Source organism: Actinia tenebrosa, unplaced genomic scaffold, assembly GCF_029948245.1.
Source record: "Actinia tenebrosa isolate PJP-AT-01 unplaced genomic scaffold, QUT_ActTen_1.0 PGA_scaffold9__36_contigs__length_13948895, whole genome shotgun sequence".
Taxonomy (NCBI): Eukaryota; Metazoa; Cnidaria; class Anthozoa; order Actiniaria; family Actiniidae; genus Actinia; species Actinia tenebrosa.
The window spans coordinates 1,785,087-1,805,059 of record NW_028292586.1 but is presented as its reverse complement, the minus strand read 5'-3'; the positions used below and the strand labels follow the sequence as shown (position 1 = coordinate 1,805,059).

The window sequence follows — 19,973 nt, the reverse complement described above, 5'->3', positions numbered from 1 at the left end:
AGATACAGGGATATAGTTGTGTCACAAGTTGTGTATGTATATTCTCACTTGGGACAATCGTTGATAATGTTCAAAGATACTAAGAATTGTTTTATTTCTGTTAAATAGGTGTACCTGTGGTAGCTGCCAAATTATGGATTCAATATCTGAATGCATTTGTTGCCAAGAAATCGAAAAAGTGGTTGCAACATGCCAGTCTGTTGTTGAAGATGGAGATGCTGATGAACCACCACCATGCATTACTCAACATCCTGGATTCTTACCTGTTTGTGCCAATAAGTATGTTCTTCGAACCGCATGGGCTCAGTACAAACAGCAGTACAGTAATGCGTATGAAGGCCCAGAGCACAAGCAGTACAGACACATTGCATATAGGCAACTAGCAAGATGGTGCTGGGGAGTCCTTGGAAAGGAAGTTCGGGTTGTTCTGCCCTCTTGTGCTGTCATGTGCATCAGAGCACACTTCCCTCCCCCTGGACTAGAGGAGGACTTTGAATTTGAAGGTTTTCACTATGCAGATGATTAGCTTGGCCTAAAGTTACATGGAGTTATTATATACATTTTATTTATTCCTTACTTCATTTCATATACACAGAGTGGATTTTTTTCTATCAGGATTTCTGAATTGATAAATTGAAAAGGAAAACATGGAAAGGCTGAGACCAAAATGTATAAGATTAGTCATGAATTTATTTTTAGATGAAGTACATATAGAAAGTTGTTTATATAAATGTTTTCTAGGTTTTGCATATTTTATTATTTAAAAACAACTACACCTAGACAAAATATCCAGCTGAATAGAGAACCTAGTGTACAAAGCACTAGTGGACAAAATCATGAGCTAACCAAGCAAATTTTGCAGTTATACTAGACATGGATAACCAATATTTCCTGGGCACCAATTTGTCTGAAAACAAGGCTAGTCAGTATTGTTTATAAAGAATTTGCCTTGAAGTAGCATGCTATAATGGATTCAAAAATTGTGCTAAATGAAAAAAATATTCTCTTGGTGATAGAATCCCACCCCATCTTAGAATCTCGGTACTGACTAGTCTCATTGTCAGACAAATTGGCACTAGGAAATCTTGGCATCCAGGCTTGTCAGCCATTTATGGCTCATATATTTTTTTTCCAGGCAAATAGGCCCTTTGCAGCTCAGTAATCATGTGCTGATTAATTCACTGAGAGCAAATGAATGAACATCTTGATTCCCATGAGTGAAAGCGAAAGTCACTATTCAGCTGGAATTTTTTCTATACTACATTCATACTGGGAGAGACCCCATATATAATGGAGCGTAGATAGTTAAAGAAAAGACCTCTTTTAAGATTTCATTTAAAAGTCAATCGTTTCCTAAGTGGTAATGATATTTTAATAAAATTTTCATCTGAACATCTAAAAACTGCAAACTTATCTACCACTTTAATCAGGTCCCCTTCACATTAATTACATATTTTGTTTATAGCAGTTTTACTTGGGTCTGTCATGTACCTTCCCATTTGTAGAAGCATTGTAATTATTACCAGTAATGAACACAACTGTTCAAAGATGAGGGGGATTGGGACGACAGGCTTACTTGACAGTTCTTTCAAAACAGCTATTCACTAGAGTACAATCACTAAAAGAGTGCCAATGATGCTTTGCATTATTTTCTACTAAATAGTGTTAATTAAAAATAGGAAATGGTTAGAATTAGCATCACTTAACACTACACATTTTAGTGTTTTTAGTCTCTACTACATTCCATTTAAATTAATTACCTAGAAAATCTTGACCGGTGTCGTTCAATCAATTCCTGTTTGTCTGGGGCAGGAACACTAGCAATGTTTCTTGGTAATTCAACCTCTTCAATTGGGTCAACCCCTGCAGCCTCCATGCCACCCTCACAAATTTCAAGTACTTTCAGTTGTAGCTCAGGGAGGAAAGCATAGCTTTTTCTTTGTAAGACTGGCTTAACAACCCAGCGCTTGTGCATCTTAGGGAAGCACTTGCGATAACGAGCTTCTCCACTCCTTGGGCCTTTTTGAACAATTGCTTGAATTCTAGCTGTATTGAAATTGTTGTCAATGGCAGCAAGTTGAGTACGAGCAACCATTCCCTTGTAAGAGAAGTGCTCTCTTTTTGAGCAATACTTCAGCATCATCGAATGATAAACTTCAAGCCCTCCTGTGTGACAAAAGTCGGTCAATCTTGCCAAGTCATTAAGTAACTTTGGTTGAAGGACAACCTCTTCTAGGGCCACATGAGCTGGTGACCCCGGCTTGATCCAGTGTGTGGTGCGCACTTGTCTGCGGGTTAGGGGAGGATGGGCACACTTTTTGAATACCTCTGCATCCTTCCAGGAATGCTTGTGTAGCGGACATCTTCTTTCGTTCAGTGGGGACATCTAATTCGGTAATGGGTACACAACGCAAAACGCTCGTCGATTATATCAGCGATTTAATTCTCGATAATCTTGATGTTCTTCAGTTATTTCATTCACAATAGACAGATTTATAATTACGAGGTTCACTAGAAATAAAAAGTTACAAATTAAAAGCCTATATCTTACGGAAAATCAAATATAATCTTGACATACCATATGGTGTACGTATTACGATCGTCTTGCTGCCTGTCCCGGCTTACATCCCATAATTTCAACTTATGAATATTAATAACCTACGCTAATTAGGAAATCAAATAGTTGTCGTCTACATTACTGGCCCCAAATGAGGCATTTCTTATGGATCATTTCTTAAATCATTGTCCTGACGACAATAAGAAATTAATTTGGTTTCATAGCACAATTATCAATTAACTCAACAATGTTCTTGTGTAATTCGCTAACAGTGCTTCCTTGATTCTTGAGGCTTTAATCAACTCCTTCCAGCAAGCACAATTTGTGAATGGGACGGACCAACTCTGTCTTAGACGTCTTGACTCTTGCGGAGCGTACAAGTCCCTCCCTTGCCTTGTAAACTTCTAGTACACATGCCAGAGGCCACTGGCCCCGTTTAACGGTCTCGTCCACCACCAAAACAACATCACCTTTCGCTAGGTTCCTTTGTGGGGAGATCCATTTCTGCCTCAATTGTAAAGTTGGTAGGTACTCTTTGAGCCAACGGCGCCAGAACAGATTGGCTAGATATTGACACTGTCTCCATCGACGTCTGCCATAGTTATCAGAAGCCGTGAATACACCTAGAGGCATACTCGCTCCTGGACGCAGTAACAGGATATGGTTAGGCGTTAAAGGGGAGTCGTCCTTGGGATCATCACTGCAAGTTGTCAACGGCCTACTGTTAAGAATGGCCTCCACTTGCGTCATTAAAGTCAACAGGACTTCGTCTGTAGTAACTTGCTCCCTCAACAGGGCCCTTAAAATGGACCTTACAGATCTTATGATTCTCTCCCATATTCCACCCATGCTGCTGGCTCCTGGGGGATTAAACTTCCAGACGATTTCTCTCTGTTTTAGGAAACTCTCGATCTTCTGAACATTCCATTCTTGTAAAGATTTGCGTAGCTCTCTCTCACCACCCTTATAGTTAGTGCCATTGTCGCTTCTGATTTCGATGGGTCTTCCTCTGCGATTCATGAACCGCTGCAACGCATTGATGAAGGAATCTGCTTCCAAGCTATGAGCAACCTCTAGATGTACGGCTCGTGATGTTAAACAAGTGAAAATGCATCCATACCGTTTCTCTGTGCTCCGACCTCTTTTCACTAAGAATGGACCAAAGAAGTCTGTTCCAACAAATGAAAATGGTGGTTCGTCAGGGGTGAGCCTGTCAACTGGCAAGTTTGCCATCTGTTGGGATATAGGCGGGGCCTTACGTCTTCGGCAGTCAAAGCATGTCGTCAGCACACGTCTAATTAGGGATCTTGCGCTTACTATCCAATATCGCTGTCTTACAAGGGCCAGTAGGTGTTCTCTTCCAGCGTGGCCGTACAGTTGGTGATAATGTCTAATAACAAGCTCGCAGACAGGGTGGTTCTTCGGTAGAATTGGTGGATGTTTGGCTGCATCAGAAATTGGGGCGTTCTCTAAGCGGCCTCCAACTAATAAAACTCCTCCTTTAAGCACGGGGGCTAGCTTGAAAATGCAACTTGCCTTTGGTAGGGGTTTCTCTCTTGTGGAAACTTTGACTTTCGACTTCTCAATCTGTTTGCTCAAGATATTCACTTCCCTTGTGAAGCCTTGGCCTTGTACATCCTTGATAATTGCAACTTCTGCTTCTCGAATCTCTTTCACAGTTATTCTTCCTCTTGTAGCAGGCTTAACTTCAAAATCATGCTTTGAACTTCTTAACTTGTTTACGAAGTAGTTTCTGAATCTCAGCATCCAGGCAATGGCCACCTTTAAGCGATACCAATCAGAGTAATGCTCGTACATTCGTTGCAGGAAGTTCTTTGAGTCCCTTTGCTGTGCCATATAGACCTGTCTCTCTCTCTTCACTTCTGGGTCGTCACTTGGTACCTCAGATATCTTGAGAACTGGTGCTGGCCACGAATCTTGGCCTTTCCATAAAAACTCAGGGCCGCACAACCATCGCCTTCCTTCGTCTCCTGTAATTTTCTCCGCGGTCAAACCTCTGGACGCATCATCCGCAGGATTGTCTTTGGTATTCACATATCTCCACTGCTTGGGGGTAGAAAATTCGTGAATGATAGCAATCCGATGTGCCACGAAGATGTTGAATCGTCTTGAGAAGTTGTTGATGTATTGAAGCACTGTTGTAGAGTCAGTCCAGAACGTCGACTCAGTCAGCGGCAGATCTAGCTCGGCTGTTAACATCTTATCAATTTTGACTGCTACAACGGCCGCCGATAGTTCTAAGCGAGGAATGGTCAATGGTTTTACAGGAGCGAGCCTTGACTTCCCGTTCAGGAACGAACAATGTACTTCCCCATTAATGTCAACCATCCGCAGGTACGATACGGTGCCATAAGCTGACTGGGAAGCATCTGCGAAATGGTGCAATTCATAGGTGACGATGTCTCCAAGGTCAGGTGACTTCAAGCATCTCGGTAGCTTCATATTTGACAGTCTTGGTAGGTCTTCTAGCCATCTCTTCCACTCAACGAGGTTATGTTCAGGGATTGGGTCATCCCATTTTAGTTGCTGTCTACAAAGTTCTTGCAAGATTAGCTTGGCTAACAGGACGAATGGAGCAGCGATACCCAATGGATCATAGCCAGAACTCGTTATGGATAACATCCCACGTCTTGTAAGAGACCTTTCCTTTACCTGTGTCTTAAATCCGATGCAATCTTTCTCGACATTCCATTCAACTCCTAAGGCTCTTTCCGTCGGAAATCGTTCAAAGTCTAGTTCCTTTACAGCCTTAGCTCTTTCAGATTCAGGTATCGACTTGAGGACTTCCTTACTATTGCTCATCCACTTTGTGAGACGAAATCCTCCTCGTCGTAGCAGTTCAGTCACTTCAGATGCAGTTCGTATAGCGCCTTCAACAGTACTTGTCGACTTCAGCATATCATCCACATAGAAGTTCCTATGCACGATGTTCACAATCTCATCATCAAATTCGGTTTGATTGTCGTCAGCTGTTTTTCTGAGTGCAAAATTCGCACAACTTGGCGAAGACGTTGCACCGAAAATGTGGACTAGCATTTGAAAATTTGCTGGCTGTTGACTAAGATCTCCATCAGGCCACCAAAGGAATCTAAGCATGTCACAGTCCTTGGGCTCAACCTTGACTTGCAAAAACATAGCTTCGATATCTGCTGCTAGTGCTATGGGCTCTTCGCGAAATCTAGTAAGGACGCCTACGAGATTGTTCGTTTGATCAGGTCCTTGCAATAGTTGGTCATTTAATGACATGCCTTTCCATTTGGCGGCGCAGTCGAATACCACGCGTAGCTTCTTGGGGGTAATCACAGCATGGTGGGGTAGGTACCACACTCTCTTCTGGTCAAAATTCTCGTTGGGAAGGCGACGGGCATAGCCCTTAGTCAGATGGTCATCTATAACTTCTTTGTATTTCTCATAAAGTCCAGGATCGTTCAGGAATCTTTGTTTTAATGTTGCAAGTCTAAACTCAGCCATCGGTCGATTGTTCAATGTACAATAACTGCTGTTTCTCCACGGCAGGGCCATTTGGTAGTGACCCTCAGATAAAACCGTGCTTTCCTGCATGATAGACAACGCTCTTTTATCTTCTGCTGACATGCATTCTTCGGAACTTAGTACTGCATCTCCGAAATCGGTCCTCCAGAATCTTTCAACTTGAGCCTTAAGCTCATCACCGTGGGAAGATATGTAGTGTGCGTTCAAGCTTTGTTGATGCGTAGACTCAGTCATCGGTCCTACGATGGTCCATCCAAGGAGTGTCTTGACCGCATACGGTACCTTCCGTTGTCCTCGTTTCTCTTCTAACGCCCAAAAGGCTTCAGGCGTATCATTGCCGATGAGTAAAGTAACTTCATCAGTGTCTATTTCAGGTATTTGTATTTCTGCTAGATGTGGCCACCTACGAATGTCTTCATCTCTGGGTGCACCTTCTGTAGTGATGTGCAATTTTTTGACTGTCCATACGGTCGGTATCTCGACGACATTGTCTGAGTCAAGAGCTGTAACTTCCAAACTCGCGGTTAATCCCTTTCGCTGAACGTTTGCCTTTTCGATAGTTGTCAACGAGAATGTTCGTTCGGCGCCTTCGATTCCCAGCTGTTCTATTAGGCGTTTCTCGCACAATGTCGTGTCGGATCCTTGGTCCAAAAGAGCGTAGGTGACAACAGATCTCTGACCTTTCTTTCCACGAACCTTTACGGGCACGATTGGAAGACATACTCTTTTCTCCTTGGCAAGAACATCGACGCTGTTTACGCTATCAGCCTTGACGACATAATTTTTAGCACTGTTCGTATTGTTACTTGAATCCTGGCTCGGCTGTTGATTAAGGTTAGAGCTGTTCGGTGGATGCAGCAACGTGTGATGTTTTCCCTCACAGGAATCCACTTCACACTGTTTTTTCTGATAGCAATTCTTTGCTCTATGTCCTCGCTTAAGGCAGTTGTCACATAACCCTTTGTCTCGAACAAACTTCATTCTTTCACCTTGCGTCTTCTTCTTAAATTCATCGCAGCTTGTGAGAAGATGTGCTTGGGCACAAAGACCACACTTTACCTGGTCGTTTAAAGTATATGCGGCCCTCGAAGCTAATTGTGAATCCTTTGTTGTTGCCGTCACTTTCGGCGTTTCTGCTTGGTGTGTCGCTAGGGTGGTAGCTCTTGGCGGCCTTGGCGTGTTCTGAAACGGTTTACTTCGGGGTCGCATTCTGTCCCTGGACGTGTCCTTTGAGTCCATAATCTGTCCGAAAACAGGATCATTTGCGGCCTTTGCTCTCTCAGACAAAAATTCGGACATATGGTCTATGCTGGGTTTTCCTCCTCCGCTTCGTATCACTCTAGCCTTCTCGAGCCACCTAGCCTTTAGGTGGACAGGGAAACGTTCTGCTATTTTCTTCAAGTTGTCAGCATTGTTCAAGTCGTCATAATATCCAACGGCACGTAGAGTTAATTCACAGTCCTTTAACTTATCGGCGAAAACTTGCAGGCCTTCTCTATCAGACGCCCTCAGCGGGGGTCCCTCAGTTACAAGATCAATGTAGGCCGTGGCTATGACATAAGGTTCGCCGAATCTTTCAAGCAATAACGTTCGTGCTGTGAGGTAGCCGTCGGTAGAGTCCAATACTACACAGTTCTTGATCACTTCTTTAGCCTTGCCCGTACAATATTGCAGTAAATAATTCAATCGTTCTCCGTTATCCTCAGTCTTTGCTTCAATGTTCTGTTCGTAGTTGCGAATAAACCTCCAGTAGTATAATGGGTTTCCATCAAAGGTTAATAGCTCTGGTTTAGGAAGCATTAAAGCGTTGGTCATGGCGCTGGTGATCCTTTCTTGCTGCCTTATCAGTTGACTGAGGACCTTCTCATGGACTGCTGGCTTAGGTGGTTCATCGTTATTGGCAGTGTCGCTTAGACGGTTATCATAATCAGCGACGTAGAACTCGGGTGTGTTCAGGTCCAGCCATGCCTGTGGTGTCGGTGCATGCGCAGCATGAACAAACTTCGGTTTGGGCTTCCTGTGTACTACATCAGGCCATTCTGTCGTCGTAAACGGGTTACTTGAGCTTCCCCTTGTCGGTGTTGCTAACGAACTGCCAGGCGTCTGGGCCATCGGGGCTGCGAATGGGTTAGTGGAGATCGGTGTTATCGGAGTTGCAAACGGGTTCACAGGGAGGCGCTGTCTAAAGTCTGCAACTCTAGTCGATTCCTTTGGGGCACTTCTTGGTGTGGAGCCAAAGGGGTTTGAACCAGGTAACACGTCGTCGTCGTCGTCGTAAAAATTGTATAGCTCAACTCGTTCGGCCCTTTCATAGATTTTTAGTTCAGTGTTTCTTTGTTCCATTTCGTGTTGAGCTTTTAGTAATGTGTGTCGACGTTTTATTTTATTGACTTGAATTGCCTCCTCTAACCGCAATTTCATCGTCATCTCTTCAATTCTTTCTTGCAATTCTTGCTCTTCCTTCAACTGTCTAATCTTAAGCTCGGCAACAGATTGATCTGCCCTCGCTTTCAACTTTAACTTCGTTGCTGTACTTGATTGGGAACTTTCGTTAGAGCCTGCTTGGCTACTAGAATCGCAGGGTTCGACAAGAGGCAGATCAAAGTCAATGAACGGTCTTTTGTTCCGGTGGGTCCACGCATCAATTTCTCCCTCAATGTCTTTTTTAGCTTCTAGCTCTCTACTGTAAATGCCTTCAGCTTCTTCAATATCCAACTGTTCCTTCAAGCATTCTAAGTGCTGTTGACAACACCGTTCGAAGTTATCAAATGTGTTCAATATTTTCTGCCTTATCCTCAGAACGGTATCAATATCATTGAAATTCTCTGATTTCATCACTTCTTTTATATTTCGATAATTCTTTGTCAATTGGCCAATATATCCCGATCTTGAGCGTCTTAGAGCTTCAGCTCTCTCTTCTCTTACTCCGTCACAACTTTCACGATCAGCGGGCTTCTTGCGTCTTGCCGGCGGGCTTCCTGTGTCATCATCCATCGCTGCACATGGAAATTCGAGGAATTCACAAGCCGTACGATTCTTGTAAACACTCTTCGGAGATGAAATAAACGCTGGATAACTGCAGAATCAAGCTTAATAAATGTCCATCAGTCGGTGAATGACATATGTGAACAATAATGTAGCGGACATCTTCTTTCGTTCAGTGGGGACATCTAATTCGGTAATGGGTACACAACGCAAAACGCTCGTCGATTATATCAGCGATTTAATTCTCGATAATCTTGATGTTCTTCAGTTATTTCATTCACAATAGACAGATTTATAATTACGAGGTTCACTAGAAATAAAAAGTTACAAATTAAAAGCCTATATCTTACGGAAAATCAAATATAATCTTGACATACCATATGGTGTACGTATTACGATCGTCTTGCTGCCTGTCCCGGCTTACATCCCATAATTTCAACTTATGAATATTAATAACCTACGCTAATTAGGAAATCAAATAGTTGTCGTCTACAGCTTGTTCACGCAATGGTGAACAACAGATTTCCACTACTCTCTCAAAAGTTGTACATCCCCATTACATGTAGCAGCACACCACCAAAGATGGTTTGAAATGGATTGTATCCAGGGTGCCAGCTCTTGGTTTTTCTTCAATTTTGCTTTCTTGTTCAGCTTTTTTACAATTGACTTGGAAAGATGCCACACATCATACTGGTGTTTGATGTGGCTAAAATCTTTTGCCATAGTGCTGGTGATGGATGTGTGTCTGTCAGTTGTGATACATTTTATACTGACCGTGTCTTCTAAAGTGTTCAAACACCTTAGAAACCCCTCTTTCTCCATAGCATTGGAGCTGGTTACTTCAGAGACTTGAACAATGCTGAAGGTGGCAATTTTCCCTGTGCTTGTCTCCATCATAGTATATGTGCCATATTTAGCACTATGGCCAGGACTGTCACTTCGGCCATCACCATTGAGATTTACTATGTCCTTATTTGACAGCTCTTCAATTACAGCAGCCTCCTCTCTCTTCCAAGCATCATTAACAACAGGAAATAGGTAACGTTCCTGATGTCTGTAAAAGACCCTCTCACTCAGAAATTTTAGGCCAAGACAGGATGCAAAGTTTTGAAGTCTGGTAAAAGTATTACCAGTAAATAATAGTGATGAGGAAATCAACAAGTTCCCAATAGCTAAGCGATTTAACATTGGCTGTGAGTACCATGTCAAAGCATGATGTTTCATACATATAGTTGTCACAATAAGTAGGCTGCCTTGACATACAAAGTTGACATCAGCGACAGGTGCTCCACAGCTTCTACAAAACTTGAATAACTGCTGCAAACAAGAGTTAAATACCAAATATTTAGGTTCTTTGATATGGTTTTCAAGAGTTTTATTGCAGTCTTTGTTTTCTGGCTCTAATTCACTGTCCGCTGTTGAAACTGTCTCTTGTGATGAAACAATGAAACCATGATCATCGTCACTTAGTGGGAGTCCCTCTTCCTCTGAAAACAAAGACTTTTCTGACTTTTGTGGAGACACTGTTGGCATTGACTTTACTGGTGAGGGGTGATAGCTAGTACTGTAGCTGTGGTCGTGGAAGCTCACACTGAGTATTTCATCTCTACTGATGTTTGGTGAAGGGGAGGGATTGTAAACTGTTGTTGTGTCGGCATCTTTATAGTATCCAGGCTCTGTCTGAGTTGATACAGTGGATGTTACAACATATCTACAACCAAGGCAACACTGAACACCAATCTCCTTACAAAGTGGTTCAGGAGAGAACTCTGGTGTTTCCATACTTGGTGGATCTTCACACGAGGGATTTATTGTGGCACATAGCTGCTCCACATTCTTTGAAAATACAAAAATAAACAATGTTTTCAACAATACTATAAACCATTCTTCGAGGCCTACTTTACCTTAAATAATACAAAATAAACATATTAACCAACAATGCTATAAATTATTCTTCCGTGGTCATTTATCCAAGCAAATTTGGAATATTACGGCAACATTGTTATGGTTTACGAATAGATATCAAATGTAAACTAAACACGTGCAAATAACCATTTTGAAAATTTCAAGTATCGATCAAATATTACTAGCTATACTTATGATTTTAAGCAACATTTCATCTATGAAAGCATAAATAGCTAATGATTGATGACTCGCTTCGGTATGCATTAATAAGTCTTTTTCATGAGTGATTATTTCGAAAAACAATGTAAACTATGTTATGTATAAATGACATGTTATCTCACCTCTTCGTTTTGTTTGCGTTTGAGCCGGTTCTCTGATGTAGCTCTTCTTTTAGCTGGCTTGCAAAAATTGAATACTGACGGAACAGCATCGCTCTTTAATCTCCTCTTCCTTTTTATCCCGGTTAACTGCTCCATCAGATCCACTTCAAAGCATGAATCCTCGAAGTGATCGCTGCAAACGTAGCAGTTCTTCAAAGGCGGCAGGTTCTCTCTCTTTATCCGCGCTATCCATGCCTTCTGAAGAGCTATTTTGTTAGGAATTTTGTGGTAGCTAACAGACTCAGTTTTGGAAGAATGGTTGGTGCATTCTGGCACACAACAATGGACCATCTGGATTAAGAAACTTACTCTAACTTAGACTATTAAAAGATCGACTAGCACTCGAAATATACAAACTCAACAAGTTTGGAATGCAAGCTTCACGTTGTGACGTCACGGCATTAATGCGGTAATTTATTGCGGGCTCAAATATGGCGCTCTTCTATTGCTATTTTTCGCGAATTGATTATTTCTTTTCGGCGACATAGAAGCTGTATCAGAGTTCAAAGTTGAATTTATGTGATCTATGTACGTTGTAGTTTTATATGAAAAACGGCAATTTTTGGGGTCAGTTGTCCTTTAAGATTTAACGTTACTTTTTGCGTGAAGAAAAAACGGACGTCCTTGCAGAAGCGTCTGCAGCCTAAATCCCTTATGATTACAATATCCTCAATAGCCTGACTCCTCAATCAACCAGTGATAATCTTAGTATGCCCGCACTGCAAGATACTGACAATTATACTAAATTATTTGTTGGTTCGGTAGAATCTTCCCAAGGAACAACAAAAGAGCATCCAAGTAAAGCTGCGAGCCAGTCAGGAGCTCCTCGAGCTGCGTCAACAAAGCAGGGTAAGCAATGGTAATCCAAAAATCCAATCCAACAAGGAAAGAGGGGCATAGCTAGCCGATCTCTAAGTTTGCGGTCAAGTTCCTAGCGAATCCATTCCCTTGTTGAAAGAGTACGATTGCGATAGTCAATATCTGAAGCAGCTCTCTATCGGAGAAGAGAAGAGAGATTTTTTAAGTCTGTATTTCAATTATTCTTTTTCATTTTAGGATTCATCCACCAATAACTCGCGAAGAAGCAGCGTAGACCTAACTTTAACAACCGAACCACCCTCATTAACGGTTTCCCCGTCAGCCAAGCCCATGCATTCCCAGCATGGCGAGGCTTACGATGTGGAGATAGCAAAGACTTCCGAGGGACTGGGGCTTACCCTTGAAGGTGGTTCTGATACTTCGCCGAGAAACGCTCCTGTGAAGGTCAAACTGGTCAAGGTAATTAAACCGAAATTTATCCTCTTTTTTTCGCTTGCCGTCACCTCGTCATAATATTTGTTGAATTAGTAAATCCTGTACGGCATCGTACTAACTTCTCTGCCTTCTTCCCTGATCGTTAAACTTTTTGCCCGTCGTTAGACTTCTTGCCTCCGAAAAACCGACAATTAAGTATAGTTATATCACAGGTAGCCCAAGCTAGGTTTCTGTGGTGTCATATTATAAGGAAATGTATTTGGGGAGTCCTTGAAAACCTCAATAAAATCGTCAAATGTGAAATAAAGTAAAGAAATCTTAGCTGATCTTTGAAGAGTAGCTCCTCTTTCGCCCTGTGTGCTTAGATTCTGGATCAAGCCCGTTTTAACGTTTTTTCCTCGCCATACATTTTCATGATAATGGCACCACGGAAACCTACCTTGGGCTATCTGTGGTTATATCAGATACTCTCGAGCCTAGTATGTTGCCAGTGCCTTTTTTTTCGGAACATGATGCGAAATTTGTTTGGCTGTGAGACTCGATCCAGCGAGATGTGACACACCCATACTCCATCCCATCTCCTGGAAACAATTTTTGTTGAGGGTATCTATTAAGTGTACGTGTTGTTACCTCAGCAAAACAGTGGCCGTTTTATGTGGAAGCCCACGTTTGCAGCGTCTTTCTTGGAGCCGGATAAGTCGTGATCAATCAACTTGTACGTATCTTCACGGATCAAAGTTTTTGCACTCTAACTATTCCAGGATATTGCACCTTCGCACCGTTTAATTATACTTTATTAATACTTTTAATCGATACGAAAACTATTCTTAAAGACTTTGCATTGCACATGGCACCTTCAAAGCATGATTGTTAAAATAGTTATAAGTAACATGACATAAAATATGAAATGAGTAAAAATATTGCACTTTCGTGACATACGTGACCATGATTGTTAAAATGGACTCTTCTCAAAATTATCTTGAATGCGAGGCTAACATGAAAAGAAAAAAGAAACCATACTTTTTCTCCTTGGAATTTGTGGCATTTCTTTCGTATTTCCATGTCAGCCTTTTATTCAAGACGATTTTGAGAAGGGTCTATTATGGATTGACATGACATAAGATGAAAATATAATATGACATAACGTGACATAACAACGTGACATGACATAACGTGACATAAAATAACAAATTTTACACGGAATTGCGTGATAGTACTAATTTCCAGAGCAATTGTAACTTTGTTCATTGGTTTTGATATTCCAGGAAGGACCTTACGCAGCCTACGCGTGCGGCAAACTACGACCAGGTCAGACAGTACTACAAATCAACGATACATCTATCCAAGGCATGACCAATGCTATGGCTATACTGACGTTACGTCAAGCATACACTGATCCTGAAACTAAGACACTAATATTAGTAGTAAAAGATCCTTAAGTAAATCTTATTCCACAGGTAACCCAAACGAAGTAGTTTACCAGTTTTGTATTTACTACATAAATAATTTCTAAATAGAACACCTAGGTTTTTGTGGTTCACTGCGCGTTTAAAAAACAAATGTTATTTCCATAGTATGAATAAATTGCTGATCACGTGGTGTGTGATATAAAATATTAAACAGCTTACCATAAGTGGTTTGGGTTCCCTGTGTTTTATCATAACCAATGACGTGGTAAGCATTAGGCATTCTGGATCTCAGTAGGCACCGACTATTATTTGGCGATTAAAGCATTTTATACTACACTGATATTTTTTGAAACGTTGACCAGTGTTGTCGTCGGTTTACAAAGGTGGTCGCTTTAGATAGGTGGTCGATATTAAGAGGTTTAGCATCAGATTATTTTTGACAAAATTTTATAAAACAAGATATAAAATTCAGTGAAGATTTCGCAAAAGTGTAGAGTTAAAAAGCACTTTCCGCTAAATTTTCCCAGGCAAATCAAACAATGTTTTAATATGATGCATATCTTTTGGAAAAACATAATTTTTAGAATATTATTTTTAGAGCACAGCTCATTTCAGATGTTTTTTATTTTTTAATTTATTTGATAAAAATAGTGTGCAGTATATGGTATTAATAGTATGTGGATATTCAATGTAAAGTGATCCACTCCCAGACTTGTATCCAAAATAAGAATTTTTCAACTATATATAATTGTTCTTGACTTCGACGCTTTGAAAATCGTTTTTCACCTCAATCTCACCTTTTTGAAATTGTCCTTTCACTTGATACTGAATCTCCCATTTCAGATATCACATTTCTCGTTTCTGTATTTTTACAATCTATTTATTAATATATCACGTGTCTTTTAGAATTGACTCATATTTTGAGATATTTATTTTCTGCGTAAGGTAGAGTGAAAGCTACTGTATCACTGCTAACATTGAATGAATAAACGCTAGTACAATTCAGTGTGATTATTTGATGAAGTAGAATAATATGGCTAACTGTATGTAAGGTGGCTCGGCAAAAATCGGGTTTCCTGTGTGATGATTGCGTTTGCGGCTGGTTTTCATTTGAGGCGCGCGCGAGGTCAACGCCCTCGAACGCCCTCGCGCGTTAGTTCGGATCAGCTAAATAAACAGAAATAAAAGTGGGTCCAGTTCCTGGACTAGTTTTTCTTATGGTCCAATTGCAAATTCTTGAATTACATCTTCTCGTTTTATTTGTGATGAAATTATGAAGACAGAAGTAAAGTTGGAATAGTATGGTCCATGATCATAGTAAAAAAAGCCCTAGAAACGGCTCTTAAACTCATTCCATTTACCGTCATTAAGAGCTTGTCTCATCTGTTCAAAAAACTTGGAGTATTGGTGCATATTGTGCCTACAAGAGAAGACGTTGAAGTAAAAATGCACATTTCGTCAAATCACAATGGCCGTCAAAAAGCCATTTGAATGAAGGAGAGTTCGACCAATCAATATACATTCAAAGGCGCGCTTTATCCAATCGCATTGCTAGAGAAGCCATCTGAAGGCTAGAGAGGTTTAACCAAACAGACTATGTGAAAGAGCACTCTATTCAATCACAATGCTTGAATAAAGAAGCCATTAAGGGACAAGGTAACAGCCGTACCGACCCCACCCACATACAATTATTAGTCGCGTTCTAATAAATGATCTTAAACCTACTCACATCATAAGTAAGACCTGTGCAAGCATTTCCTTGGTAACAAGAAGATGGTGAACGTACGCCCGCGAGTGACTTGTACAGCAGTAACACCCACAAGAGTCTATAGAACTCATATCGCTTTTAAACCTAAAAAGAAAGGGATGTGCATTATTACTTACTAAACAACTTATTTTGCCAAGCTGAAAAAGCGCAGGGACGTCGTACTGTTCGACATGACGTCGTAAAACCGGAAGTTAAAATTTTGTAAGGAAGTCAATATCATACCTTGTATCGTGTAGGTCGATTTCGTATTTAGTGGAACTAGGTAAATTTTTCTTATTTCCTTCTTCGTTATCATTATTTTTGTCCTTGTTCTCCTTGCTTTCTGTTTCTGGTGCAGTGGTAGCCATGACGCTTTCTATGTGGCTTGATTCTGGTTTAAACTTCTTGTTTGGCGATGGAAAAATCAAGGCGCAACCTCTTTCACTTACTTGGTAAGGGAAACTGAAAATAAAGAAGTGCAAAAATAAAGAAATAGAAGATGCGCGCTTTGTGCAGTTGTAAAGCACGTAGTGATTGGTAGTACAACGAGAAAAGTGGAAACGAAGGACGATATGTTTATAACAGTTTGGTTCATACCATTGACGTCCACCAACCTGGCGGTTATGATGTCATTTATAAGCATGTGATCACGCGATATTCGATAGTCTTACCTGGAATCAAAGACATCGATGCCACATTCAACAGCTTTTATAATATCGTCTAAGAAAAGAAAGAAAAATTGTATTCATTTTGAGTTTGAAAAGGAAAACACAAGAAAATGGAAACCAAGACCTATAGACCCCTTGCAGCACTTTGATATGTAGCTCAATCTGGGGGACAAAACAAAAGAATTCCAATCTCCTGAGAATTGGAACCTATTGTTTTGTCCCCCAGATTGAGCTGCATTCTGAAGTGCTGCAAGGGGTCTATACAAGAGTCTGGATGAAAATATTTTCTGGACAACTAAAGATACCTGGTGTTTTTATGCCTTGAATGAAACGAGGTTTGTTTTCTGGTAATTCGCTCTAGAAAAGTAATTCCATAAAAAATGTAAACAAATGGAAAACCTCAGCCAGACAATTATAAAGTATAGTCTAGAGCTGGACTTACTTTTTTCGATGGGCGCGCGGTGAAGACAAACCAAGTAGCAGTAAGAAACTGGCAAGTCTTCATTTTATTTCGTGCACCGACGGTTTTATTTTTCATTTTTGAAACATAAATTAATCAGTTGATGAGAAAAATGAGTCCAACTCTGGACTAGGAGAAAGCTAAATGTTTTCTCAAAAGTCTCCAAACAAAATACGGCCACCTCTTGATGGTCATACATACCACGGTTCTTGTCAACAGGTTTGTCCAATCATCTGCCGAACCATCAAATCCTTCCAACACAAAACCTTTGAAAAACATTAAGCAGACACTTAACAATCATATCCAATGCGTAACTATTATATTCATAACCATAGAGATCAGTGGTGAGCATATTGATAATGAATTCAAAGGATACACTTCATGAAATATTACATCACTGACCTTCTACCTGTCGACTTGCAGTTTCCTTTGCAGATCTTATGCGTTCTGATATCGAATCCGATCCCTCTATTGCTCCAAGCAAACTACAGTTCTCAAGCGCCTGCAATAAAAATGCATTAAAAACTTTATTTAAAAAGTTGCATTAATAAGTGATTAAGTGCATTAAACCGAGATATAATTTCTTTTAGCAAACAACTGATAAAATATTTTAGTAACTGTTTTATGAATTCTGTGTTAAGGTTATTTATTTGAGCTTTCTGTAGAATGCCCGAAGTAAAATATGGGCTTTTTTGCTATCCTTCACAAATCGCCAATTGGTGTTTATGTGCGCATGTGTTTGGTGCAGCGACTCGCAGCACATACCAGATCCCAGAAAAAAGTTCTTAGTAGCCCGAGTACACGCTCTGACAACGTCTAATTTACAGCTAATTTTAGTAATTAAACTTTCGTTTCATTTACTTTATTTTCTTCTTTGAACGTAACTATCTCGTCCAGGTATTTTAATGTTCTGTCCACTGATTTCTTGATTCTTTTCGGTGTTTGTCCTTTGGAAGGAATCGTGTCACACAGACATTCTACAACGTTGGGTCTGAAGGATAGAAGCGTAGAACTGAACTGCGCAACGTCAACCTAAACACACACACACAATTTATTTAGCGGATATGAGAAAAAATGTTAGTGAATCAGAATTGAGAAAATTTGCAAAACTGAGGTGCCACTTTTCCTCTCCTCAAGGATTTCCAGGCCACCAAATGAAAAAAACTTGCTCTCTTGTACATTTGGAAAGGATTCAGCCAAGCTGAATCGGTCTTTTGCTTCTACAATACTCAAGGGAATGGTATTTAATGTGGGCTGAAATGGGAAAACTTTGAGCCAAGATGAAAAGCTCTTTGGCTTATTTAATGTTTAAGGAAATGTTCATGTGGTCTAAAATGGGACAACATTGAGCCAAACTGAATCGCTCTTTTGCTTCTACAATACTCAAGGGAATGGTAATGTGGTCTAAAATGGGACAACTTTGAGCCAAGCTGAAAAGATCTTTGGCTTATCTAATGTTCAAGGGAATGGTAATGTGGTCTAAAATGGGACAACATTGAGCCAAGCTGAATGGGTCTATTGCTTTTACAATACTCAAGGGAATGGTCATGTGGTCTGAAATAGGACAACTCTGATTTTAAACTGAATTGCACAACACTGACCTTTTTACTGAGCTACTCTCAGTTACAAACGTACCTTTCTTCTACCACCAGCATTCCACACAGAAACAGACTTATCTTCATTGTAACCACTGGGTAGATCTGCTGCAGGGTCTTGGACAGTCAGAACACTTAAAGTCTTCAACAACAAAAATTTCATTTCATTATTGGATTTAAACCCTTAGCCTCCTTTGTAGGTGTCCTAAGGGAAAGCACTTAATATGCCGAGGTGAGGGTGGGGAGGGGGGATGAAGATATGTGGGTTGCTGGATGGAAGGGGAACGAAATTTTTTGGTACATGAAAGGGGGTTCTAAAAAATTGTCGTGCGTACAAGGGGGCCTTTCAATTGGAATTTGAAAATTTTCATTGGTTGTTTGGATAGTTAAAATGCTGGGGGGGGGGGGGGGGGGGGGGGAGAGGCGGAAGGTTTGGGAGGGAGGGGGGCTTCGATAATTAAGTCCTAAAGGGGGCCTGTAATATTATCCTTGGCATACTAAATTAACTTTCCCTAAGGACGCCTGCAGAAAAGGCTATTAAAAACTTCCCCAACCCAAAAAGAGCTTCCGGTTAATTTGTTAATTTGAGGGAATCGAGGATTAAGGAACCAAGAAATGTTGTTTAAATCTCTTTAGGAAAGTTAAAAGATATTTTCGGGCATGTATCCATGCGTAGCGAAATTGAAGTTCCATTGGGTACCCTGTGTACTAACCTTCTGGCCAATAAATGAATGAATTCCTTTATCAAGTCCTTTGACTAATTCAATGCTTGGCTGATCTACCCTGGATCGAAATTACGCTTTGTTGTCATGATTTGTAAATAATATAAGAAAAGAGCAAAAACAGACTGGTCATCCAATGGTATATATTAACAAACTCAGCCTGAAATGCACACGGATGACCGCGTGGCCTAATGGATAAGGCGTCTGACTTCGGATCAGAAGATTGGGGGTTCGAGTCCCTTCGCGGTCGACTTTTCATTTTACTATTAACTTTTTATTTTGAAATTATTTTTTTTACCTCACGATCACACTACTTAGACTCTTTTATTTAGCAGAAAGGAAAATAAAACTGGATTAAAATAACATAACTTAATTTCCAAATTTTTTTTTTTTCAATGAAAACCATAAAAATGACCGTCAATAAATGAGCAACATATCTCTCTTCTAACTTATTTACCCATATTATATTAAACTTAATATGCAATATTTTATACTCACAGTGTTGGTAGAGTTAGTTGTATTGGAGTAAAATAGTTGTGTTCAAGTAGATCGTTCCATATAGCAACGTGTGGTATGGCGCCTGACCGTGTGTATAACAAGAACATCGGAGTTTCCAAGGGAATTCTGTCGAATTGGAGCTCGCCTGAGCGACAACCTTCTCTCTGGTAGTTCAACTTTAATTCCATTACTGAGAGAAGCAACTTTTGCAGCGTTTACCTCAAAATACAAAGATATTTTGGTTGTTGAAGAAGGCGGTGTTCGAGAGGAAGCTGTTCAA

The 19,973-nt window shown here is 40.5% G+C and overlaps 5 protein-coding genes and 1 non-coding gene across 6 annotated transcripts in view; 3 read left to right on the top strand and 3 right to left on the bottom strand.

Annotated features, from left to right (window-relative positions):
* LOC148904471 (uncharacterized) overlaps positions 1-1,402 on the top strand; it is a 2,491-nt gene extending 1,089 nt beyond the window's left edge. The window contains exon 2 of the mRNA XM_089024825.1: positions 109-1,402. Within this exon, the coding sequence (XP_088880951.1) occupies positions 109-526 (418 nt within the window). The 3' untranslated portion in view covers positions 527-1,402. The remainder of the gene's footprint in view (positions 1-108) is intronic.
* LOC116297698 (uncharacterized) overlaps positions 1-15,008 on the top strand; it is a 26,076-nt gene extending 11,068 nt beyond the window's left edge. Inside the window, 3 exon segments of the mRNA XM_089024972.1 lie at positions 12,106-12,189; positions 12,397-12,618; positions 13,860-15,008. Of these exon segments, the coding sequence (XP_088881098.1) occupies positions 12,106-12,189; positions 12,397-12,618; positions 13,860-14,033 (480 nt within the window). The 3' untranslated portion in view covers positions 14,034-15,008.
* LOC148904470 (uncharacterized) lies at positions 2,422-9,542 on the bottom strand. The gene is made up of 3 exons (XM_089024917.1): positions 9,433-9,542; positions 2,579-9,365; positions 2,422-2,511 (listed from the first exon to the last, which is right to left on the bottom strand). Exon 2 carries the CDS (start codon positions 9,062-9,064, stop codon positions 2,852-2,854), a length of 6,213 nt encoding a protein of 2,070 aa, XP_088881043.1. The 5' UTR covers positions 9,065-9,365; positions 9,433-9,542; the 3' UTR covers positions 2,422-2,511; positions 2,579-2,851.
* Positions 9,556-11,692, bottom strand: LOC148904469 (uncharacterized). The gene is made up of 2 exons (XM_089024823.1): positions 11,302-11,692; positions 9,556-10,891 (listed from the first exon to the last, which is right to left on the bottom strand). The coding sequence occupies exons 1-2, from the start codon at positions 11,629-11,631 to the stop codon at positions 9,584-9,586; spliced, it is 1,638 nt and encodes a 545-aa protein (XP_088880949.1). The 5' UTR covers positions 11,632-11,692; the 3' UTR covers positions 9,556-9,583.
* Positions 14,862-19,973, bottom strand: LOC116297701 (queuine tRNA-ribosyltransferase accessory subunit 2). The gene is made up of 11 exons (XM_031705982.2): positions 19,694-19,973; positions 19,187-19,256; positions 18,514-18,615; positions 17,740-17,910; positions 17,281-17,380; positions 17,080-17,144; positions 16,724-16,775; positions 16,422-16,470; positions 15,994-16,212; positions 15,733-15,855; positions 14,862-15,423 (listed from the first exon to the last, which is right to left on the bottom strand). Exons 1-11 carry the CDS (start codon positions 19,879-19,881, stop codon positions 15,333-15,335), a joined length of 1,230 nt encoding a protein of 409 aa, XP_031561842.1. The 5' UTR covers positions 19,882-19,973; the 3' UTR covers positions 14,862-15,332.
* Positions 19,373-19,445, top strand: Trnar-ucg (transfer RNA arginine (anticodon UCG)). The gene has a single exon. It is a non-coding gene; the product is annotated as a tRNA-Arg (tRNA).